The sequence below is a fragment of the Euprymna scolopes genome, chromosome 15 (genome assembly GCF_053919585.1).
Source record: "Euprymna scolopes isolate OS-2025 chromosome 15, ASM5391958v1, whole genome shotgun sequence".
Classification (NCBI taxonomy): Eukaryota; Metazoa; Mollusca; class Cephalopoda; order Sepiida; family Sepiolidae; genus Euprymna; species Euprymna scolopes.
Genome location: NC_136496.1, coordinates 99,201,060 through 99,224,700, shown reverse-complemented (window position 1 = coordinate 99,224,700; position 23,641 = coordinate 99,201,060). Strand labels below are relative to the sequence as shown.

Sequence of the window (23,641 nt, the reverse complement as noted above, 5' to 3'; positions counted from 1 at the left end):
TCATTAAAGATAATATCTAGCTGGTCTCCATTTCTGAACTTAACCGTAGATGACCCTGAACATTATTTTTCTCACAAAGCTGATTCCAATAGTTTTCCTAGTCAGCAAGGCACTTAATTTTTTTAAATAAAGAGAATATTTCTTGGGTGATCTGACTCTGGCCGGGGATATCTTCAGCTTTCAATGCCCCCTCCCTTTTCCTTTGACCAAGCATCTAACAACTGCACGTTTGCTACTCATATGCATCTAATAAAAGATGCTGCATGGTACATGTTTACAGTTTCTTCTGGTTATGTTCTTTATTATCATAATAAACTGAATAAAATCTGTACATTTAATTTGATATTTTCAACAATCTAGATGAGCATTTTCTTTTATATCAGATGTATAAAGAATCATACACAGGGTTTATGGTGTGTGCGTGTTTGTTTAGTGGTAGGATCTTACAAAACTCATCACCAGCTGTATGCAGAGAGTATCAGGATAGCTGGTCACACCTATTCATCACACATACCCTTAATAAATCTTTCATGTATGGCTTAACTCTGGTAAACCATCTCAGCTGGCAGACTAAACCACATGGAAGTATCTGCTGATTTGTAGGTACTTTGTGTGGAATGGTAAAGGACTCCACTAACAATTGTGATTGGTGAAAGAGAGAACACCAAGCCGTAAAAGTACACTCCATATGAAAATGATAGACAACAAGTAATCCATCAACCAACTTTGTGACCGTTAACAAAGTGTTAACAGTGTTGGAAATGTATCTGCCCAATTCATGGACAAGAGAAAAAAAAATGACATTGAATAAATAAGATTATAAAATATGCAACTTTGTAAATTTGGAATAAAGAAATAACAATTTTATTTTTTTTTAACCAAAATCAAAAAATGATTTAATAGCAAAAACTTTTTCAAAAAAAATAAAAAATAAAAATAAAAAAGTAAAATATGCAATAAAATGAATAAACAAAGATGGAAAATGAAGGCAGTTTAATTAGTGAATTGCTTTAGCAGGTCAAAACCTGATGAAAGATGAAAGAACTGCTTCAGCGTGAATGATGGAGATGGTGGTGATAGTGATGAGGAAATTATGATAGTGATGGTGGTGATAATCATAAAATGTAGATAGAGATGAATGCGGGAATGCTGCTGCGGCTGTTGGCACTCTTTTCCTTTACGGCAGGAGGACACACAAGTCGAGCGGTTTCCTTTCTCTTGTCTAATAATATCACATTATTCATCAGCTTCCTCTTCCAATCGTTTGGAAAATTCCAGGTATTCACTAGCTTTAATTTTTCTGGGAATAATATCTGTGGAAAGAGAAGAGAAAAAAAATAAACATAAATTTCAGCTTTATTAAAGAACTAACTTGCTTTGTCAGCTTGCTATCTCTTAGCAAAATTTGCTACTTGAAAAACTTGAAATATTAATTTAAACATTTCATGTTTATGAAGTTTTAGATGAGGATTGATAATTTCAACTATTGCTCTCATTTTGTTTGTTATTTTCATATTTCTGCTAATGTAACCTTCACAAGGATCAATAGTGCAATTGATAAAGTACTAGGTAAAATTCAGTTCTAAGTTACACTCTTCTGGAGGTTGAAGGATTAACTCAATGTAGAGTGTAGGTAATACTAAGAAAATAATTACAAATGACTTAAGCCTTCTATTCGGTCATGGCTGAGAGAACAAGAGCATTCTATCTCCCATGGATTAAATAAAGGGTTTTATTTGAAATTACATGCAGATTCCAGAGTTCGACAAGATATACTTGAAAAGGTCAGAGGTTGCATTAGGAGAAACATTTGAGAATAATATTCAAGATGAGAACACTAGTCTGAATAATACAAATGGACATTTCTTTCATAATTTTAATATAAACACACACACAAAAAAAAAAATTCATATAGTTAAATGTTAGCATTTTGGTAATCTTGATACAAACTTTTAAATGTGATCATAAGGAAAGATAAAGATCAATTTGGCTTTTCACTTGACATTTATAAACAGATCACAACTTTTTTAAAATCAAGTTAGTCCTTTTAAAGAAAGGAACATTCGAACACAAATACTAAATATGGAAATAATATTATGAAACAGAATTATTTCTTCTATCAAAATCAAAGCAAATCAGTTAAACTTGCGACATATCGCATATATAAGCAGTGTATAAAATAGATGGTGCAAAGTTGAATTAAATTTCAATAAGGCATTTTGAATTTTCTGTTCATGCAAGAAATAGGCCCCGACCTTTGCATTTATTCATTTAGATATATATATATATATATATATATATATATATATATAAATACACACACACATAGGGAATAATAAAAAAAAAAAAAAAGCGATTTAGTGAAAACGCATCATTCAGACTGGATGTCATCAAATACTCTCATGAGTGTTTATTGCGAATGCCTGTCGACACAGCATTCATAGGTACTTAATTTCCTTCTATTTATGTGTTGCGTTAATTGCCCATGGCTCAGAGGAAAAACACTACGATGCAAAGTCAACAGTGGCTTTGTTGACGCAATTCAAATCTTTTGAACAGAGTGATTATCACTACCTACACTGATGATTGCATAAGCATGACACACTAATGTTTGTAGGTATAAAAATTAAAATAATAATATATATGCATAGAGAAAACAATGTTGTATTTGATATTGATCACAACAAATAAGACTACTAATAGATTGCATGTCAGTTATTAAACGTTTGATCTATAGCTTTTTTACTATATACTTTACTAGCACAAAATACATGCTAAAATATATTTTCGTTCTGAGATTTAGCCAACTGAGTCTAGACAATTGCTAAGATGGCCTTTTCCCCGTTGACCGAGGTATGGCTTTGGTTCTGCACAATTCTAGAAAATTCATCCTCCCAGGTTTAGCCTTCTCTCTTTGAGAAGAGGTTAGTTTATTGCTAATTGGCTGTGGAGTTTCTAGCAGGAAATACCAGCAAGATTCCCTTTTTTTTTTTTTTTTTTTTCCCCAGGTGAGTGTGCTCTTCCTCTAGGGCATTGACTTTTCAAACTTTCCCTACTGACCCTCGTGTCAATGACAATGAGCTAAATATCAACAGATAAAGCCTCTTCTATAGATATTTGAACACATCGAAAATAAAATACGTTCATTACATCTGCACATTTAGCAACGAAAATGTTATTTTTAACTGAAATCCAATATGCAGACTAACACAAAACCATTCAAGGACATCTACAAAAAAAAAGTAAGAAAAAAAACAAAAACATTACAAAATTTTAAATGTAATCAAATATGATTTGTATTAATAGCGAATGAAAAGTTGAAACATAAAATCATTTATACATTTGTAGAAGTGCAGCATATTTTAATAATACATTGTCCATGTGAAGAGAGAGAAAGAGAGTAGATTTCTGACAGCCTTTGCATCATCCACCTCTCATAGATTCTACATTATCCTGGCATCCCATAACTATTTCTTGAAAACTAACTCATCATATAAACCAGGGGTCTTCAAACTATGGCCTGCCAAAGTTTTTCATCTGCCCTGCAAAATCTAATGGAAGACATAAAAATATTCAGGAAAAATTTAAATAGAAATATGCGAAAATAGTGAGGTGGTTTTTCTTTTTATTCAGAAAATGATTAAAAGAATTAGGCTTTGGAAAATCAGTTTCAATAAAAATCCAAACTAATGAGTAAAACAGTATAAAAGACATCCAGGTCTTTTTTTTTTTTTGGTAGGCCACTACAAAAACAAATTAAACTATGATTATCTGGTGCATCATTGTATATGAATCACAAAATAGTAACCACGAATAAACTGCAGAAAAGATTGAATGTGGAAAGAAATGAGTTTTGTTATATAAATTTTTTCAAAAATAAATAAAAATAAGTTATATCTGAATACAAATGAAAATATGATTATCTGGCAGGAACAACATATATATTTCCAAAAGGAATCTATTCTTACCAGTGAAATTGTTTTGTAGTTTTGTGGACCAAAGTAGGATCTTTAAATTTTAAACTGCCTTTTAATTATCAGTAATGAATAGTTGTGATTATATCAAGTAAAAAAATAAAATAAAAGTGATATTAGAATGAAATTATTTATGAATGTATTCTAGAATAGTGAATTTGCTCAATGCTGTTGAAAATAAAATTTTAACCAAATGCAACGATTGTTATCGAACTAAAAGTTTATTCCTAAACAAAAACGTATTTATTTTTTGTGGAAAGCTACCAAAGATTATTCATGCACAAAGCATAAAATGTCAGCGTAAAACAAATAAACCCCTAAAGTGAATACTTATTTGTATCCTAAGAGATGCCTAAATTTGTTTTTGCTAATAGTTTGGGATGCAAAAACCAACAAAGAAACAAAAGAACCTAATTGAAAAAAACGAGATAAAGAATGTATTTTAAATGCGAATGGAATGATGAAAGAGTAAACCATAGCAATGATTTTATACTTTTGTTTTTCAGTGCAATCACAGTATAAGTATAAGAAATCTAAAAGGAAAATACACACAGAGTGAATGTTCAAAGTACTTTTTTGTGCCAACACCTAATTTGATTACTTGTTTTTACTCCAAGAGATTATTTTGAATTTTATATATTGATTTTGTTTGCAAATGTAACTTTGGATGCTAAAACTAACACAATAAAAAAAAAAAACAGGAAAAATTATTGCTTTAAAGAACTTATGAAACGTGAATGCAAGTAAAGTCTTTAAAAAAGAAAGCGAAAGAGTAGACCATATCAACCTAGTCACAGACGCATCTGTTAAAAACTATGAAATGACGGGTTATATGAATGTAAGTATTCAACCAATGAAATCACTGGAAAATGAAGGCGCGAAAGATTAAAGGAGCCTTTATTATTTTAGATAATTATGTGTACGAAAGAGGGAAAATGTAAATAGCCAAAAATAGAATAACGACGAACACTGACTGAACAGTGAATACTATGAAATACTTGCCTCGTTCTTATAACTGAGATAGTCACAGTAGAAAAAAGAAAAGTGGGAGAGTCATCCTCCTACCACGGTTCACTATGACTTTGTTTTGAATAGTTACTTTCTTCAGAAATAATGTAGTCATTTGTGATAGCAAATGAAATTGAATGATAATAGATAATAAAATAGATAATGAAAAATATGCATCGAGTAGTCACAGGTAATGTGACCATTTTGGATTTGTGTGGAGGCAACATTTGTAAAGCTATACTGTCATTTTGTAAATGGGTAAAAAAAAAAAAAACTTTCCTATTTCATTAAGTATAGAGAGAAATAAAAATTTTGTCCGTGTCTGTCTATCTATCCATTCATCATTCACAATTTTTTTTAAAATGTAATAAATACATTGTTAAGTTTGTTGAAATTCAAAATATCAGAAATGGTAACTACTTTTAGAAATGGGAAATATTACATTAATAGTAACTAAATTCTTAACAAAGCGGATGCCATGATCAGAAATCAAAAATGAAATCTGGAGATCATCAGTTTACCAATGGAGCTGTCTGGCTTTCCTATAAATAGAGCTTAAAACATTACCATAAATGGCATGACATAGCAGTGATTGGACAAAAACCATCCAAACAAACACAAAGGCAGACAAAAACCCATCAATGAAAAAATGAGTAAATTTATAAGAATTAAAAAAAGGGCGGGGGAGTGCTTGTATTCAATTTTTCTTTCATAATTATAAATAAATATGTAAGAGTAATTTGTTTTCTTGACAAAAATATATTTATTTCATTTTTAAACATTTTTCTGAGACTGTAAATACTACGTTCTTATGAAATTCTCAGTGCTTTTTTTTTTTTTTTTGTCAATTCGCAATTATAACATTTTGTTGCAAAAGGAAATATTAGAGCTCGGCATCCTATTACAAATTCACCCAACAAGGTTAGTAACAATTTAATTAACTGCCCTAAAAAATTAGAACTGCCTGGAAATGGGGAAGCATTTCATGTTAAATTTATATGTAGAACCAACTCTCTGCTCTAAATTTTAAAACAATTATTTTGTTTTGTTTTCAGTTTGTTCACGCCTAAAAAGTAAAATCTCATTTTTTTGTAAGTGTAGATATATATTTTTTGTTAATTTGACAAACTAAACTTTTTCCCCTTTATGTACTGTATCCAAAATTTTGATAAACTAATTGTGAAATTTTATCTATATTTTTCACTTGTGCCTTTTTCTTATTTTTCTATTTGTGCCATTATTATCTGTGCCATTTATATCTAAATTTAGATAAAATAGCTATTTTAGAGATAGGTAGCAGTCATAACTTTTCAAATTTTCCATAAATTGAATATTTAATTTCAAAGGGAAATAAGTATTAAAGAATTTTAAAGCGGAAAATTCAATAAAACATTATTTTAGAGGATATATATATATATATATGGTGACCAGACAAGGGTCAGAGTCAGCAAAATAAAGACTTGTCCCAACATTTTAGACATTTAACAATGAAGTGCAAAAAGAAATTTTAACATTTCAAAAGGTTTAATAAGGGAATTGGTGTAAGTGAACTCTAGAATATTTACTTTGGTTACCATAACTTATCAATACAAAAACAATATTGGACTCAGAGATTTAATATTAAATCTGGGAAGGAGATTCCTAAACTGCAGTCCTGTGACCCTTAGCTCAGGGTTATAAAATAAATATAACCCTAATACCCTCTGTTGTCCGGGGCCGCATCAGTCGCTACCCTGGTTCACGGGAGCATACTTGTGATGTACTCCTGGCCGTGTTCGTTTCTCGCAGGACCATAGATGCAACCCAGCAGGGCTACATTCTTACTTGTCTAGTGGTGGACCCCTCAAGGGTGACCAGACTCTCACTGGTCACTGGAAAATATCTCTTTGCTGCTCAGGGCACGCGAAATGTGCATGACCCTAGGTCCGTGTGGTAACATTGTCGATTTCGGCCGTCACTCTGGTTTTGTGCTGGATCCAGTCTATCTCTTCATCATCTGGAGTCAGGGCATACCTGAAATAAACTGCATCTTCATTCAGGCCGGCAATCGAGAAACAAAGAAAAACTCTGGGTCATTTTTTTATAAACCAAACAAAATAATTATTTATAAATCATTTTACACTTGTTTAAAGTTGAGTTCTTTGATCCGAGCTTCGTGATGCAGGGTGTATAACATAAGTTCATCTAGTTAATTTCCCAGCTAAGAACAAGAGCTTTTCAACTTAGCTCTTATGAAGGTTTCGCACCCCCCTCCCACCAGGCGGGGCAAGGGCGATGTGTACGTCCCAATGCCAGCCAGTAAAAAGGACCCAATTCTAAAAAAACAAGCGTTTTTATAAAATTGGCATCTTCCTCCTTCTGTCAATGGAAGATTACTTCTCTTTTTTTTCCTCTGAACTTCTATTTTTCTTTATCCCATTATCTTATATTCCTTTTCTTATCTCCTGAACTTCTTTCTCTATCCCCACCACTCTACATTCCCTTCATTTTCTCTTTTCTTGTGAACCTCCTCTCTTTCGTGACCATCTCTCTCCCCAGGTTCAATTTTATTTATCTATCTCTCCAACCAACTTATCACTGGCTTGGTAGTTAAATACAACAGGTGGACCCAAATGACAACATCTCCCAGACACCAAAGCAGACATTTTGAACCCAAGTCATTGTTTCCATAATATTTGAATTGTTCTTTCAAACTCAACCAGAAAACGATCCTGTATTGTTTTTCTGCCAAACTCAAGAATCTCATTATCATATTTATTTATTTCCTTTTTTTCCATTGAAATATTTTATTTCTTATGGACATTTTTGCCTCTTCTTATCGCTACATGAGTACAAAATGGAAATTAAAACCACTTAAAGAACAATTATTATCTACTATGGTCCCAGGGACATTTTCCTTTTTTTTTTTCCTTAATCAAATATCACACCCCCTCTCCTACCTTCTCTTCCTCTATTTGAAAAGCAAGACCATCTGGCATCGCCTGGAATCTTGCTACATAAATAAACAATCTTCTAATAAATAAATACTTTGTTTTTTGTTTCATTTTTTTGTCAAGAAAAAACATTAAGAGAATTGTTTTTGGAATTAGTAATTAGCCTCAAATTTTTCTGATTCCGATACTCCAAAATGTTCCGAGTTTTTAAGATTCCAAATTTGTCCCAACAATAATAGGCACATTATTATTTTTTTAGTAAATGTTAACATTAATAGGGTACATATGTTTGGGTTTGTTTTTTTTTTTGTTTCTTTTATGAACTAATCATGATGAATTCAAAATATATATTCACAGCAACCCAGTAAGTAAGATAAGCATGTTACTTTTTCTAAACTTTACCATTTAGAGGATGCACCTACCCACTCCAAAAATTTTAAATAGGTTAGACACAAAAGATTTAATAGAGAAAAGAACTGCTCAACATCAAATTTTGAGTTTATATTAACATTTTTAAAAAGGATCCATGTAAATGCATAAGCATCAATATGTGCTCAGTAAAATCACAAATTATTGAATTCATGAATTATGGAATATGTATTCTAGGCAACACGATGAGTAACATGGACACATTTTTCCCCTTTTTGTGAATTGCTATTCAGGGGTTGTCAATGAAACCATACGATACCACCTACTCTCAACGAAAGACAAGAAAAAAAAATTTAACTAATGCTATATGCATTGCTTATACTCGTCCTGAGATAGGTATTCTATTATATGGTTCTGATTTCAAATCTAGCAAAGTTCAGTCATGCTGATGAATCATATGACAAAACGTAATTGTGGAGATATATATATATATATATATATGAGAGACACTTGAATTTCTATCTGCATGTATTGACATGTTTTAACTGTCTACATTCTCCCTTAAATTATTTTTATGAATATCCCATATCATTCTCCCCATTTATTCCATTGCACAAGACCAGCATCCCTCTCTTGTATAACATTATCCCCTCTTAATTTATCATAATTTTATTCTGACAATCAATTTTATTATTTATTCTTTATATTTTAAAGGATCTTATCCCTATCATTAGTATTATTATTTTATTATTGTTATTACAGCCATTAATAGTAATGCTCATTATTTATCCATTAATAATATGGCTATTTTGATTATTATTAATAATATTATTATTACTATCATTGTTGTACTTTATATTCCTGACAGTATATTACTTTGTATTTTTTATGCTTCTACCCAACCATACCTTCTCCGTTTACTAGACTATATCCTATCTGTACCAAACCTAGCTGATTATCCTGTTACCATATCGCACCATTTTAACACTATTCATCAACTCATTTCATCTGCAAATTTTTTTTTTTTTTTTTTTTTCTATTTCACTTTATCTTTTACTTTTATTTTGCATTTTCTCACTTATTTTTTATTCTTTTTTTTTTTTCTTTATTTTAATTGTATAGCTTAGCATAATTAACTCTCATTGGATCCTAATTAACTCCCATATCTAATAATACCTACTCCTAAAAGCATACTCCACACTGCTACCACCCAATCCTGTTAAAATCCCACTATAGTATATTTAAAGTGGCATAATTATATAATAATTCTCTGGATAACCCTGTCCCCTCTCCAATACATACAAGTCCCCTAAATATGCCTATTGCTAGACGTTGCATCCATATCTTGTTACTTAGCACATCCCCTCCTCTTCTGATGAGAAAGTTTATGCTTTGAAATGTATTGTCTTGTTTCAAATTGATCAATAAATCTTCATGCATCAGTGTATTTTTTCTACTATCAATATCATTTCCTATATATATATATATATATATATTAGTCATCCACATACAGTAGTTTCACTGTATCACAGCTAATCAGTGTGGCTAGACAGGCAACTACAAAATGTGTGTGTGTGTGTGTGTGTATATATATATATATATATATATATATAGTTACAGGCAATTTTAAAAATATGATCAAAAAAATTTTACCTTGTAAAAACTGCAAAGTTTCTTCTGTATTAACCACTTCAGCCAGATCACCATATTGTAGTGTTTTTCGATCTCGTCCATTTGTCAAAGAGACCCTGGCAAGGTTTTGTACAAAGAACTCCTATAAAAGAAGAAAAATTTCAATGGAAAATGAGACTTTCCTGATGATGATGATCATTATAATATTCAGTTTAACATCCATTTTATATGCGTTGAACAGCTTTAAAAAAATTGGTATCAACACTAAAATAATCCATGAAATACAACAAATCAAAAGATATTTTATATTACAGTTGTCGAAATTATCAATTTTTTTTAAACTATACAACATGTTATTTATATAGTAGATACCAAAGCCATATAAATTTACAGTGCCATAAAATAAATTTTGTTAAAAAGACTGATTTTTCACAGCTTAATATTTTATTATTTAAATTTTCTTCCTTTCTTTCCTTTTACAATTTGTATTTGTTTCTTCCAATTACAGTCTTTTCATCTGTCCTACCTCTCACTTCACAAGAATTTTGTTTTCACCTTTTTTCTTTTTTGCATAGAAGTCATCACTTATCAACGCCCTGGGGCCACTCGAGGATAAGGGTTAAAGAGTGTACATGGAACACTATCATAGTAATCGTTAGTAGTGGAAATTTGATGAATTAGATTACTTAAGGGGAATCATCAAGAACTTATTTACATTGGACTTGAAGACAACCATATTGTAGTCAACTGGAAAGTAGGTGAACGAAAGAGAGTTCCACAGGTGTGCAGTTCTAAGAACAGGGTTCTACGGACAAATTTATCTTTAGTTGACCTTTGACAACTAAATATTTTCGTTTACTAACCAAATAGAAAAGTTACTAACCAAACCCTCATGATTTTTAGAATATGACATCCTCGTTCTATGACGAGTATGTACATCATAAATATTTTTTTGTATTTTTTTTAATAAGTGTAATTCTAAATATACACCAAATTTTATGTTGTTACTTGAAGGTATAAACATTCGAATTTCCTCAGACGTTTTTTTAAACAGACTTTGTTAAAAAAAAAAAAAAAAGAAAAAACTATATTGTTTGTTAAATCTTTTATTGTTTAAATAATTTAAATTTGCTCGTTTTATTAAAAAAAAAAAAAAAAGTTGAAAAGATATTTTTCACTCCGTAGTGAGCTTTGCAAGAATGTCGGTGAAAAAAATACAATCATCAAAAGATAAGCGTTTCATTATTTCCAGTCGCCATTTTGAAAAATCACTCGCAAATGTAACTGTTTCAATCCCAATGTAAAGCCCTGAAGAAAGAAGCTGTCATTTTAATATCATTTAGGATTTTATCCCCTTCTACTCTTTTACTATTTCCTATTGTTTTTGTCCTTTGTTTTCTATATTGTTCAAAAGTCTGCAACGTGTGTAAATATGTATGTATATGTGCCTGAAAACCATAAGTGATGGTTCAACCATATTTTTATGAGTGAAATTAGACAATAAAACTGTTTGGAAACAATCATGGATTCATATTAGCTTAAAACAAAGTATATACGGCAAAATCACGTTGACACACTAGTTCTCACCAAACCACCAAAGTTAAGCAACGATAAGCATGGCCAGTACCAGATGGGTGATCATTTGGGAATGCTAGGTGCTGTATGTACTGTGCCAAGTCATAGAAAATTTCCGGTTGGTATCTGGGGGCAAGTTTAACTCATGGGTGGAGCGGAGAGATCTATGTTTGAATCAAGATATAAAGCAACGGGAAACTACCGTCTTTAATTGCCTTCCCGAGATTACCATGGCTCTATAATTTGGAGAGCCGTGGTCACAGACACTGTTAAAACAGCAGAGCCACTGCACGCAAAACAAAGTAAAGTCAATCTCTTTAGCATTTTTTTTTTGTCGTTGATAGCTTTCTTCTTACAAAATCAATATCAATCAATATTGATTCTGGTTTGTCAGATTTTCTTGTGGGCCATTGCAGCATATTGGTAAGAAGTATAAAATGTAATTCAATTTATTTCTTTCCAAAAAATATGTCTCACTTGGAATTTTTTTTCAAATTGCTGCCATTTAAAAAAAAAAAAAAAAAAAAAAAAAAAAAAAATGGCATAACTGTATTCATGCAGAGTGGAAAATTATTTTGAGGAAAAAAGGCATAGTTTAAAATAAATTGCAAGTAAATACACACCATGTAGAGAGAACAAGTATTGTATAAAAGTGAACATTTCGGTAGCGTGTCAATTGTACTTTATAGTTTTTATTGCTAAGTCCCGTCTATCGTACTAGAAAACGACTCACACCTAACAGTATCTTGTATCTCTACAATTTATAGTCTAAAGCCACCATTCAATCTTGCATCAGGTATTGTTGCCACATCTGGGCTTGTACATCTACAACTAGTCTCTCTTTACAGTGTCCAAAAAAAAAAAAAAAAAAAAAAAAAAAAAAAAAAGTCTCCAATTTAATAGGTTCCTCACTATCAACCAAGTTTCAACCTCTGTCCCATCACCCCGCACTGTTGCATCCCTATGCTTGTTTTACAAGTACTTTAATGGAATGTGCTCCGATGAACTCATAGCACTTGTGCCCCCTCGATACAACTCAACATGCAGCAAAACTGTAGAGATCCATAGATGCTGGAAAGCCTTCTACTTTAATAGTTTCTTCCTTTGAGCTGCTAGATCTTGGAATTCCCTCAATATTTCTGACTGTATGAACATGTTGAAATTTGAATGTAATACAAACAGATGCTTAACTCCCTGTAGATATGGCCTCAAATGTCCAAGTGGCAATATGCCTTGTTAGGAGTGAATCTATATATATATAAAAGTGAACGTGTCTCTGTGTGTGTGTGTGTGTGTGTGTGTGTGTGTGTGTGTGTGTGTGTGTCTGTGTGTGTGTCTGTGTGTGTGTCTGTGTGTGTGTCTGTGTGTGTGTCTGTGTGTGTCTGTGTGTGTGTCTGTGTGTGTGTCTGCGTGTGTGTGTGTGTGTGTCTGCGTGTGTGTGTGTGTGTGTGTGTATTTCCCTATGCAATAACTGTCAATTTTTAGTCAACAGACTCGAAATTTGATATACAGGGTATTGAGATTTGGGAAAATCGATCTGATCGGTTTTTGGCCAGAAATTTGGCGATTAAGGGGTCAAAGTTCAATGATTTGACCTTTGAGAACCACCAAACTCCTCCAACAATTTTGGGTCTAAACACTTGAAATTTTAGATATAGGTTCCTTGGACATGGATCTAACTTAACTTGATTTCAGCCCAAAACAATAAATTTTAAGGTGTCATAATAGGGGTCAAAATTTTAAAAAAATTGACTTCTGTGGTCTCTTTCAAATTACTCAGACAATTTCTGGTCTAAATATTTGAAATTTTACATAAAGGGTATTCAAAGATAGGGCAAGCTTTTTCATCAGTTTGGGTCGAAAAATTTTAGTTACCAATATATAAATGTATGTATGTATGTCTGTTTGCATGTCTGCCTTAAATTTTCAATAGAGGCGACGGATTTTACCAAGATTAGTATCGTTTTAATGTTCGACCTTTCATACGACAAATATTGAAAGATTGGCTAAAAACATTAATATCTTCCCCTTCAACTAGGCACTTTTCTACATGGGGGGGGGTCACTTTTTTCGCCAATATTTTTGAAAGTTATCCTCTCCTTTAGATTGTCTAGCCTTAATTTTAAAAAATGTCACTTCCGGTTTGGCGGTGGTCGTAACAGCATAAACGTTAGGTTTTACCCCGTTCTTTTCCTCCTTTGCGGTACGGGTTCGAGCCTGCTTTCCTACTACCACTTTTTTTTTTTTTTTTTTTTTGCTCAACATACACATCCAAACAACCCGGCAACACCGGGCTGAAATGCTAGTGGTGAATAAAAGTAAAAAGAAAAAAAAAAAAAAGTTTAATCACAATGGATAAATTAGCAGCTAAAATATTGTTAATACTATCCAAGAAAAATCACACAAGAAATCAGTTGGCTCTTTAAAATAGTGTTTTCTTGGATATAAGGTTCCTTGCTGTGATTGTAAGCAACTTGAAACTTCACAAAAGTTACAATTAATCACAGATGGTGGGTCTCTATGGTCAATAAGTATTTTATATTCAGTAATAAAGTAGATTAACCATTTCAAGTAAATAGGTATTTGTGCTCTATTCTAAATGGCACCAGTATATATATATATATATATATATATATATATTTTACCGTCACTGGATTATTTATCTTCCACCAGACTATCCATTCATGTGTAATCACCTTTTTCTTCACCATATTCCCTCTGCTTCACTTTTTTTGTTATCAAGTAAGATCTTTGACTTACTTGTTGTTTCATCAAATACCTCTGCATGCAAAATCCGATCCCGCATTTTGCTAATTCCTACCCTCTGGTGAGAAGGAAAGTATTTCTTCGAAACTCTGCGGATTAAGGATCATCCACTTATCTAGTGTTTCCTATCAGATTAAATATGTTTTTAACTCATTTCAAAGTGTTTTTTAACATGTTTAATTAACTGTTTGCTCGTATATATATATATATATATATATATAGGAAATTTATTACTGTATGTTTTTTGAGCACTTTAGTCCGGTTTTTTTTTTCACCACTGGTAAATAAATATATATATATATATATATATATATTTCAACAAAGGATTCAGTTGTTTTTACAATTTATTTACTTTTTAATGTTTTGTGTATGCTAACAAGTTTAAATCAATTATTAACATTGTTTCATTTCTAGTTTGTTAACTTGTTTCATTTTGTTTTTACTGATTACTTGATTATCACTGTTCAGGTATAGTATTTGTGTAATCATTTTTTATTAAAATTCCTAATTTTTATACAAGTGCATTTAATTTTTTTTAATTAGAATTCCTAATTTTTATACAAGTGCATTTAATTTTTTTTAATTAGAATTCCTAATTTTTATACAAGTGCATTTAATTTTTTTTAATTAAAATTCTTAATTTTTTATATAAAAAAAAATTATGAATTTTAATAAAAAAAGCAAATTTTTCGATATTTGTCGTCTGAAAGGTCGAATTTCAAAACGATACTGATCCTGTAAAAATCCGTCGCATCTGTCGAAAGTTTTAGACAAACATGCAAACATACATACATACAAATTTCTGTCCAAAAACGAATTACAAAGATTTTCCCAAATCTCAGTACCTTATATATCAAATTGAGTCTGTAGACTGAAAATTGACAGTTATTGCGTAGGAAAATGTACATAGACACGTTCACTTTTATAGATATATAGATAACATTATTTCAGCATGGCCTATAAACTGCAGAAGTACCTTTCTTTTTCCAAGAAATTTTTTTTTAGTTATTTACAAAATCACAAGGGGCCCAATTATCAACAACCCTCCTCCACTCCAAAGAATATTTTTATTTTTTAGTTCTAAAAAAAAAAAAAAAAAAAAAAGTCTATAAATATTTTTTTTTTAAATAAAAAAAATAAAAAAAATGAACAAAGGTAATGGTCAACAAACAGTCCATTAGTAGAAGAACCAAAACAAAGTTGGTCACCAGAGTGAAATGAGCTGTGAATCATTATCCTGATTTTCTCCCAGAGTTTAATACTTCTGTTATGGAAGATTATTAGGCACCATCTTTATGGTATGGCCATTGAAATTGTACCATTCTTTCGGCTTTACACTTTGAAGAATGAAGTGTGAATGTTGACATATGCACTTTTCACTATCAAATAAAACTTTTTGTTCATTTCTATTTAGATCATATGAGAACTCTAATGCATGATATTTTTGAAGTGAGAAGACCATACAAGTATAATTGCAAAGTAAGTGACTCGGGAGAAGTGGGTCACCATGTATTTTTACATATTTATCCAATCTGGTAGGAGAACGATATACAACTTCAAAGTTGCATAATAAATCCTATTCCAAATCAAAATTCTGCCAATGTGGAATTGGTTGTTGTTTTGAAATATTCCAGGTGTGACTGTTTAAACATTGTATCAATTCATTTTACATTTGTGACCTCATGATATGAATTATTTGATGTGCGACATCTATGCCGAGTATACGTACCCTGTATATGTATGTTACCACATGATAATCTTTAACAGAATTTTTATTGTAAAAAAAAAGAAAAAAGAAAAAAAAAAACGTACGCAACCTCATCTATTGATGAAAAAAGTTATTTAATATTCTTCTTTACAGTGATTTTTAAACTCTTAATATAGGTCACCAAAGTATTTTTTTATTTTTTTTTAACATACATAAAGTATATCAAAAACTTGGTATGTTTTAATATTATAAGGGAACATTACCATAAATTATCTTTATTTGATTGAATGCCGAATACATTTCTACCTTTATGCATACAGTTTTAGGGAAGTTATCAGATGTCAAAGAAATAACAACACTTGTCCAGACCCCACTCCCTTCTGCATGAAAAAAATAAAGAAAGAAAAATCTGTACGATATGTGTATCTGTAATGGAAAGAAAATATCATACACCAAAAATCACATAAATTGATCAAGTGGTTTTATTTTTACAAAGAAAATTATTTTTGGTACTTATACATTTATATTACCATGCTGAAATAATTAGAAAGCGATTCTTAACATGGGGAGAGTGTTTTGCAACTATTCTATACTTTCACCTAACAATGTAATAACAAAGATATCATAAAACTTGAATTTAACTTGAAAATACTATTAAAAAAGTAGCATGGTAACATAAGTGCATAAGCACCTTATTTTAAACAGCTTCAATTATGTAGCAAGTGTCTTGATGGTCATTCAGAACAAGAATGTAAAGGGAAAAAATTACTTACCCATGCACTAGTTGTAGGTTAAGGACTCATTGTTTTGTAATGTGCACCAAAACATCAAAATCCTTTGTAGGAAGAACTTCTTTATCTGATGGTGAAAATTGTATATTCCCTGTTATCAGTGTCCTTGAAAGGCAAAGGACCCCCCAGTGTTTTTCCATTGCATTTTGGACACTGGGAGTCAAAAATCTTTTTTTCCCCCCCAGACTATTTTGCAGGAACTGAAATCTAGGGAAAAATTAGTGCCTATGCCTGTAAATACGTTTATTGGAATGAGGTCTATGGACCTCTTAGAACTCGATTTCTCCATAAAATTGGGTTCTCAGAAACCCTTTCATTTCGCTATCCTATTCACTGACAGCCATAACTTAAAATTTCAAGTTGAGACATTTGAAAAGATTACGGCTAACATAACTGAAACAGGTTTTCGTCTCTGCCATGGATATAAAGATATAAATGGCAATGTGCTACATGGTCTCGTTGGTCTGAACTTAATTCAGCGAATAAAATATTTCCATATGGTTAAATGCCTTAATGGGACTGCTTGGAAAATTTTTAATAGAATTATAGGTACTTGTACAGTTTAATCAAAACATTAAAAAATGAAAATATCGAAAAAGGTTTAAATTATACGCATCTGTTATGGAATGAAGTTCTCTGAAAAAAAAATTCACTTAATTTTATCAAGTAGTTTTTGTTTTACAGCGAAAAAACAATTTGTTATGATACCGAGCAAAAGGTTCTATTTTTAGGAAGAAAAGCTAGTATTAAAGATGGGGAGGGAGTGTCAGCGCTTTAACTGGAGTTATCTCCCTTTGGCGTTTCTAAACTCCAAACGAAAATTAAGAAAAAATCCAAGATGACTGCCTTCAACGCGCTCTCATAAAAATGTGTTTTTCTGCTGTAAAAAAAAAAACAAAAAAAAAACTACTTGATCAAATTAAGTGAAATTTTTTTTCAGAGATTTTTAGTTCAAAACGGATACGTACAATATAACCTTTTTTTGATATTCTCATTTTTTAATGTTTTGATTTAACTGTACAAGTACCGAATTATCCCTTTTAGGGACAAGCACAATTTTTTGAAGCCCAAATCAAAGGGAAGAAACTCATTCTGAGTTTCCTCCCTTTGATCAAGTTTGGTGATCATTACCTGCTTGCTCTTCGTATTTGATGGATAGCATATTAAATCCTATCTCCTCTTATTCAGAGCCACTTAGTCCATTTTTTTTTTTTTAAGAATCTTCCGAAGAATGCGAGAAAATTTTCTTTCCCTAAATTCAGTTAGAATTAATAAAAATGCTAAAATCTTCATATGATAAAGCAAAGATAGCTGAATTAAAAAAAAAAACATTGTACTAAAAGATGGGAAATATTATGTAGATCTGTCCTGGGACTACAAAAAGTTGGCTCAGGTAGAATCTAATTATGTGCCTTCCCTGAAGATTATGCAGAGGGTAGTCATTTCTTTAGAGAAACAAGGTTTATATAATGAAAATTTACAAGTGTTCGAAGATTATGAACAAATAGGTATCATTGAATCTTTCTCTGCTACTCCTGGTGAGTATGACAAATTCTGGATTCCTCATAGACCCGTTTTTAAGAAAGACCTTGAGATTACCACTAAAATCCGTCCTGTTTTTAATTGTTCTTTTAAAAAGTGGGGGGGGGCCATTAATGATGCAGCGTATGCTGGTGTGAACTTAACAGCACAGCTGCTCGACTTATTATTGGCCTTCAGAAAAAATAACTATGTCCTTTTGGGAGACCTCTGTAAGGCTTTCTTACAAATTCGCCTGCGTACTGAGCAGGATAAAAACAAATTCTGTTTCTTTCTCAAAATAAATGAGAAATTGTGCATTTATAGGTACAATTTAATCATTTTTGGCTTCAATGCTAGTCTCTTCATCTTGAATTACATATTCAAGCTTCATGTTGGGAGATATGACTGATGAGTTTTCTTCTCTAATGACTACTAATTTTTATGTGGATAATTTGGTCACCACTGGTCGAATCCCTCCTTGCGGTGTATAATACCGTATGTGAAATATTAAAGGATGCAGGGTTCGATCTTCAGTCCTGTAATTCCAACTGCTCAGAATTGCAGAACAAAATGAGAGAAGATAGGTCTATCACTTCCCCTCTTCCTACCTTTGAAAAGGTCCTGGGGTATCATTACTCCCCTAGTATAGACACAGTTAGACTGGCCCCTACCGTGATAGATGCAAAAGTCAACACAAAACATGGGCTCTTTCTCAAATTTGGAGTATATATGATCCTTTATTGTAACTGCTCCCAGTTACTACTCAGAGCAAGATCTTGGTTAGCCAACTATGAAAAAGCAAGTTATCCTGGGATCAGGAAATTCCTGTAAATTTTACAGTCTCTTGGCAAACTCTTGCAAAAGAGTTAACCAAATTAAGTGATTTTGAGTTCCCCAGACGTGTGATGATGGAGGACTCACCGGCAGAGTTTATATGCTTTTGTGATGCATCTAACCTTGCATACGGATTTTCCCTTTATGTAAAAAAAGGAACAAAATGCTCCCTGTTATTTGCTAAGGCAAAGGTGGCTCCTATTAAAAGGAAGACCCTTCCTACCATAGAACTTATGGCAAGGTGGTGCATGGGAGAGAATGATAAAGACAATCAAACAATTTTTGAAGAAATTAATAGGCAGAAAGAGAATCTATTCGACTTAACTACCCTTTCTGATGTGGAAAAGGATATCAATGATCAATCGCTTACCTATATTACTGCTTCTGAAGGGGGTTTCAATATTTTAATTCCTAATCATTTTCTACAAACTGGGTATAATCCTTGTTTGTTGATAAATAATTACAGATTGATTTGTGTCCTGATTGTTCCAGTCGAGCTCAACTTTTGCAGTTTCTGGAATTGAGATACAGATGTATCAAAAAATTCTGAAAGATATGGCACAACAATTACTTGTTTTTCTTGAGAGAGGTTGATGCCAATATAATGGGCGATCACTCTCAGAAGGTGTCAGGAGAAATCGTGTTAAATCTCCATATAAAATCTGACCCTTTTGGAGTCTAAGCAAAGTACTTGAACTCATAAATGGGAACAATGGTAAAGTTCACTCGACCTGTATATTAAGGGATGGTTGCGAAAAGGTCCATTCTTTAAAACATTTCCTCTAGATTTAAAGGCCGCTTCTGTGTCGTCTTCTACAGAATTTATGGAAGAAGGTGGTCCCTTCTTCTGTCCGACTTGTTTTTTCGCAAATAATGGATCATCTCCTATGGTGCGCAGTGATGCCCGAGACAGTTGGTATCATTTTGACTGTGTTGGGGTGAGTCAGCAGGATACTTTCGGAGAATGGAATTGTTCGGAGAAAGTAAATCACTAAATTCCTTACATTCTCTTTAAACTCACTAAGTTGTCATTTAAGTTATCGTTCTTCTTCTTATTAATATATTGGTAATCTATATAAACAAGATTTATTGGTTATAAATTCATTTATCATGAGCCGACAAAGTCACATATAGTTACTTTAAAATGAAAGAAAAATAAAACCTACGATGGTTAGTTAAGTTCTTGTGACCAATAAAATTATTTACTTGTCGATTAACATAGTTACCTTGTATTTAATATTTGGAGGTTTAATAGCAAAATATGCAATATTTGTTTTTTTAAATCGGTTTTCTTTAAAAAAGATTTCAAGAAAATCAACAAATTTTTAACTTACTTCAAATATATATAAATTCTAAAAAGTCACTTACCTATAAAAAATACTAATCAATATGTACTTCCATTCTTCATTGTTAAGAATTTATCCATATTTATATTTTATATTCCATGTTCTTTTTAAATAAAATACTTTTTTAAGCAAGGATTAAAAAATAGCGCGACATGAGATGTTTCAGAAGTGTAATAAAGGGAAACAAATGTCTCCTTTTATTCGAGTTAAGAACTACAGTGGTCTGTAAGCGCTAGAATTAATCTCCCTTTCTACTGTTGGCTGTTAACAAAAGTTAGTCAATATGGGCAATCGTATTTGAAAAATGATCACATTTCACTTTATCAGTTTTTGCCGTTAAAAAAAATTCCACTCAACCGATTTTCGATTTTTTTTTTTTTTTTATTCTCTTAAAGAAATACATGAGTTTTTTTTATTCAATATATTTTATTTCGTCTTTATGGAGTGATTTATTGAATGAAGCAGAAAAAATTGTTGTAGGGATTCAATCTTTCCAGGACAAAATTTAAAAAATGCAAGGTTTCACTTATAAAAAAAAAAAAAAAAAAAAAATTTTTTTTAAACTGTTGACTTTACAGGTAAATTTGCACAAAACTGTTCTGTTTTGTTTTAAATTAGATTATTTTATTTATTGATCTTTTATCTTCAATTTGTGATATATACAGTTAGAGTCGAAATTATTGGTACCCTTTCAATTTTTGCGTTTTTTTAATAAAACATTTTTTCACTAATTATTTTTATTAAAGTGTTTTTTAAAACTTTATTATTTCAAATGCCCGCTAAAAAGATTCCTCCACAATGTGATAAGTCACTTCACTACCAGCGTGCACACGCGAATGAATCATGTAAGAAAACACTACTGAAGGCAGTGAAATGGTGTAAAATAGTCCCATGTTCCAGGGGTTCATACCACGCAAACAGTAAATTTGCGATGAGTTTGATTATCAGATTTAGGTACAGGAAAAATGAATGTCGATGCTCAAAATGTATAAACATTTTGACCCCTCCCTTTACTTAAAAATTCACCAAAAATCAGGAAAATAACTAATTTTAATGAAACTTTCAGTATTTACCAAATAATGATCGCAGAATATAATGAACGCATTATTTTTTTATTTAAATCTGAGCAGAAATGTATTGTTTTGTTTAAACAAAAAATACATTTACTAAAGTTATGGTTTTCAGTAGTAAATAAAAAACGCAAGAATTTATTTTTGCTTTTTTTATATAAATAAAGCATCATAATTTGTAACAATAAAAATAAAATAAAATAATTTTTACAGGAACATTACGAAAAAAGCCCCTAAAGTCCGTATTAATGAATTCGATATAACTCTGATGAATTTCTCAAACTACCGATATTACCACTGAATTAAGCATTGTTTATTTAATATTTTCACACACAAAAAAAAATTATAATAGCAAAAATATTTCTTTTCTAAATTAGACTTCGCATAATTTTTATATATGCAAGATTTTAATAATTTTCTTGCTCGCAAGAATGTGAAACTTTCGGCATAACAATTTTTATATAATCTCGAACAATAATTTAAAAAAATTAATTTAAAAACAGGGCATAAAAATAATTAAATTAAAAAATGATAAAAATTGATACAAACGTTCAGAATAGGAATGTATGGATGCACGTCTGGAGAGGGGGGGGGGGAGAAATCTTGACACTCCTACCTCCTTTTACTATCGTGACTTCATTTTGAAACAGCGTTTCGATTGGCTGAAATTTTGGGCCTCCTTATAATCGGTGCTAGTGCACATACTGATCCGCGCTATTTTTTAAATCGTATTTCCACGTTTCATTAAAGTTTTATTATGTTTTTTTTTATTCAATTGTAAGGTACAGAATAGATAGAAAACACCCTCCCCTCTCCATGTTAAGAACGGCTTTTTAAATAATAACATTATTTCAGCACGGATCACTCTCTGCATGCATGAGTACCAAGTTATTTGTGCACAAACAAGGAGTTTTTTTGTTTTTTTTTTTAATTTATTTAATTCAATATCTTAGGACTTTACTAACGATCTTGGAAATAGACCCAGAAAACTAATATTTATCTTTTAAAGGATTTTTACAATGAATTTATTTAACTTCAAGATTTAGCTCAATTGGTTAGCTCGCCGTGAAAACATTTTTCATAACTTTTTTTCACGTGTACAAATATTTTTTTCCTTTAGGAAATTAACTTTAGTCTCTAATCTTTTAAATACAATCAAAAAGTAGTAAGAAACCTACAAAAAAATTATGATAAATCGGCTTTCAAAACTAGGTCCCCTATTTTTGGCAGCCCATTTTTGCCCGTACCTATAGATTCGTTCTCAGCGACCTCGAATACCTCCCTCCCCCCCCCCCCAAAAAAAAAAATAAATAAATAAATAAATAAATTAGAGTGGTCGGGTGTTCTGTTGTAGCGTAAGGTAACATTTACCGAAATCCTAACAGACAACAAATAAAGACAACGTAAATTAATTAAACCGAAAATAAATTGGCGATTCAGAAGCAGGGAGACCCCTAAGTATGACGGTACCGGTATTAGGTGAAAACCGACAATCCAGTATATTTCTCGAGGCAAGATTGGCAACTACAGACAAAAACACGAAGCCCCCTTCTAAAAATTAAACAACTAAATTAAAAAAAAACAAAAAAAAAACAATTTTATTATCTGAAAATGTAATAGTTTTCAATGGATGAATACTTCGGGGAGTTTTTTTTTTTTTTTTTAATCAGTAACAATGAGCTAGGAGGTCTGTTAATAATTTTAATTTTACAATGATGTTAGAAAAGAACGCACGGGTCATATACTTACTGTAGCTTTTCCCGTAAGAAACAAAGCTTCCTGGCTTATACTTGAAACATCTGGAGAACTTTTCATAATAGTTTTCACGCGAGAAAGCGGCAAAGCACAGAAACTGTTTTTGTCAGCCATGATGTAACGATCTCGCACTGAATAAAACCGGAAGTCTCACAAAATGCGTTCGGGTTAAATTTTTTACTTTTTTTTTTTTCTTTTTCACAGATTGTTAACAAAATATTTATCATCTTTCAGCTATATTTTAATTATTAAAAAAAAAAAATGTTATTAAATCGTTATATTGATTTAAATAATTTTCTGGTATTTTTATTTTATTTTATTTTATTTTATTTTATTTATTCCTCTTGACTAAACATATG

General features: G+C 31.3%; 1 protein-coding gene across 1 annotated transcript; it reads right to left on the bottom strand.

Annotated features, from left to right (window-relative positions):
* Positions 1-978: 978 nt before the first annotated feature.
* Positions 979-23,433, bottom strand: LOC145294030 (chromatin accessibility complex protein 1-like). The gene is made up of 3 exons (XM_080141012.1): positions 23,277-23,433; positions 9,938-10,058; positions 979-1,313 (listed from the first exon to the last, which is right to left on the bottom strand). Exons 1-3 carry the CDS (start codon positions 23,394-23,396, stop codon positions 1,237-1,239), a joined length of 318 nt encoding a protein of 105 aa, XP_079997138.1. The 5' UTR covers positions 23,397-23,433; the 3' UTR covers positions 979-1,236.
* Between the last annotated feature and the right edge of the window lie 208 nt (positions 23,434-23,641).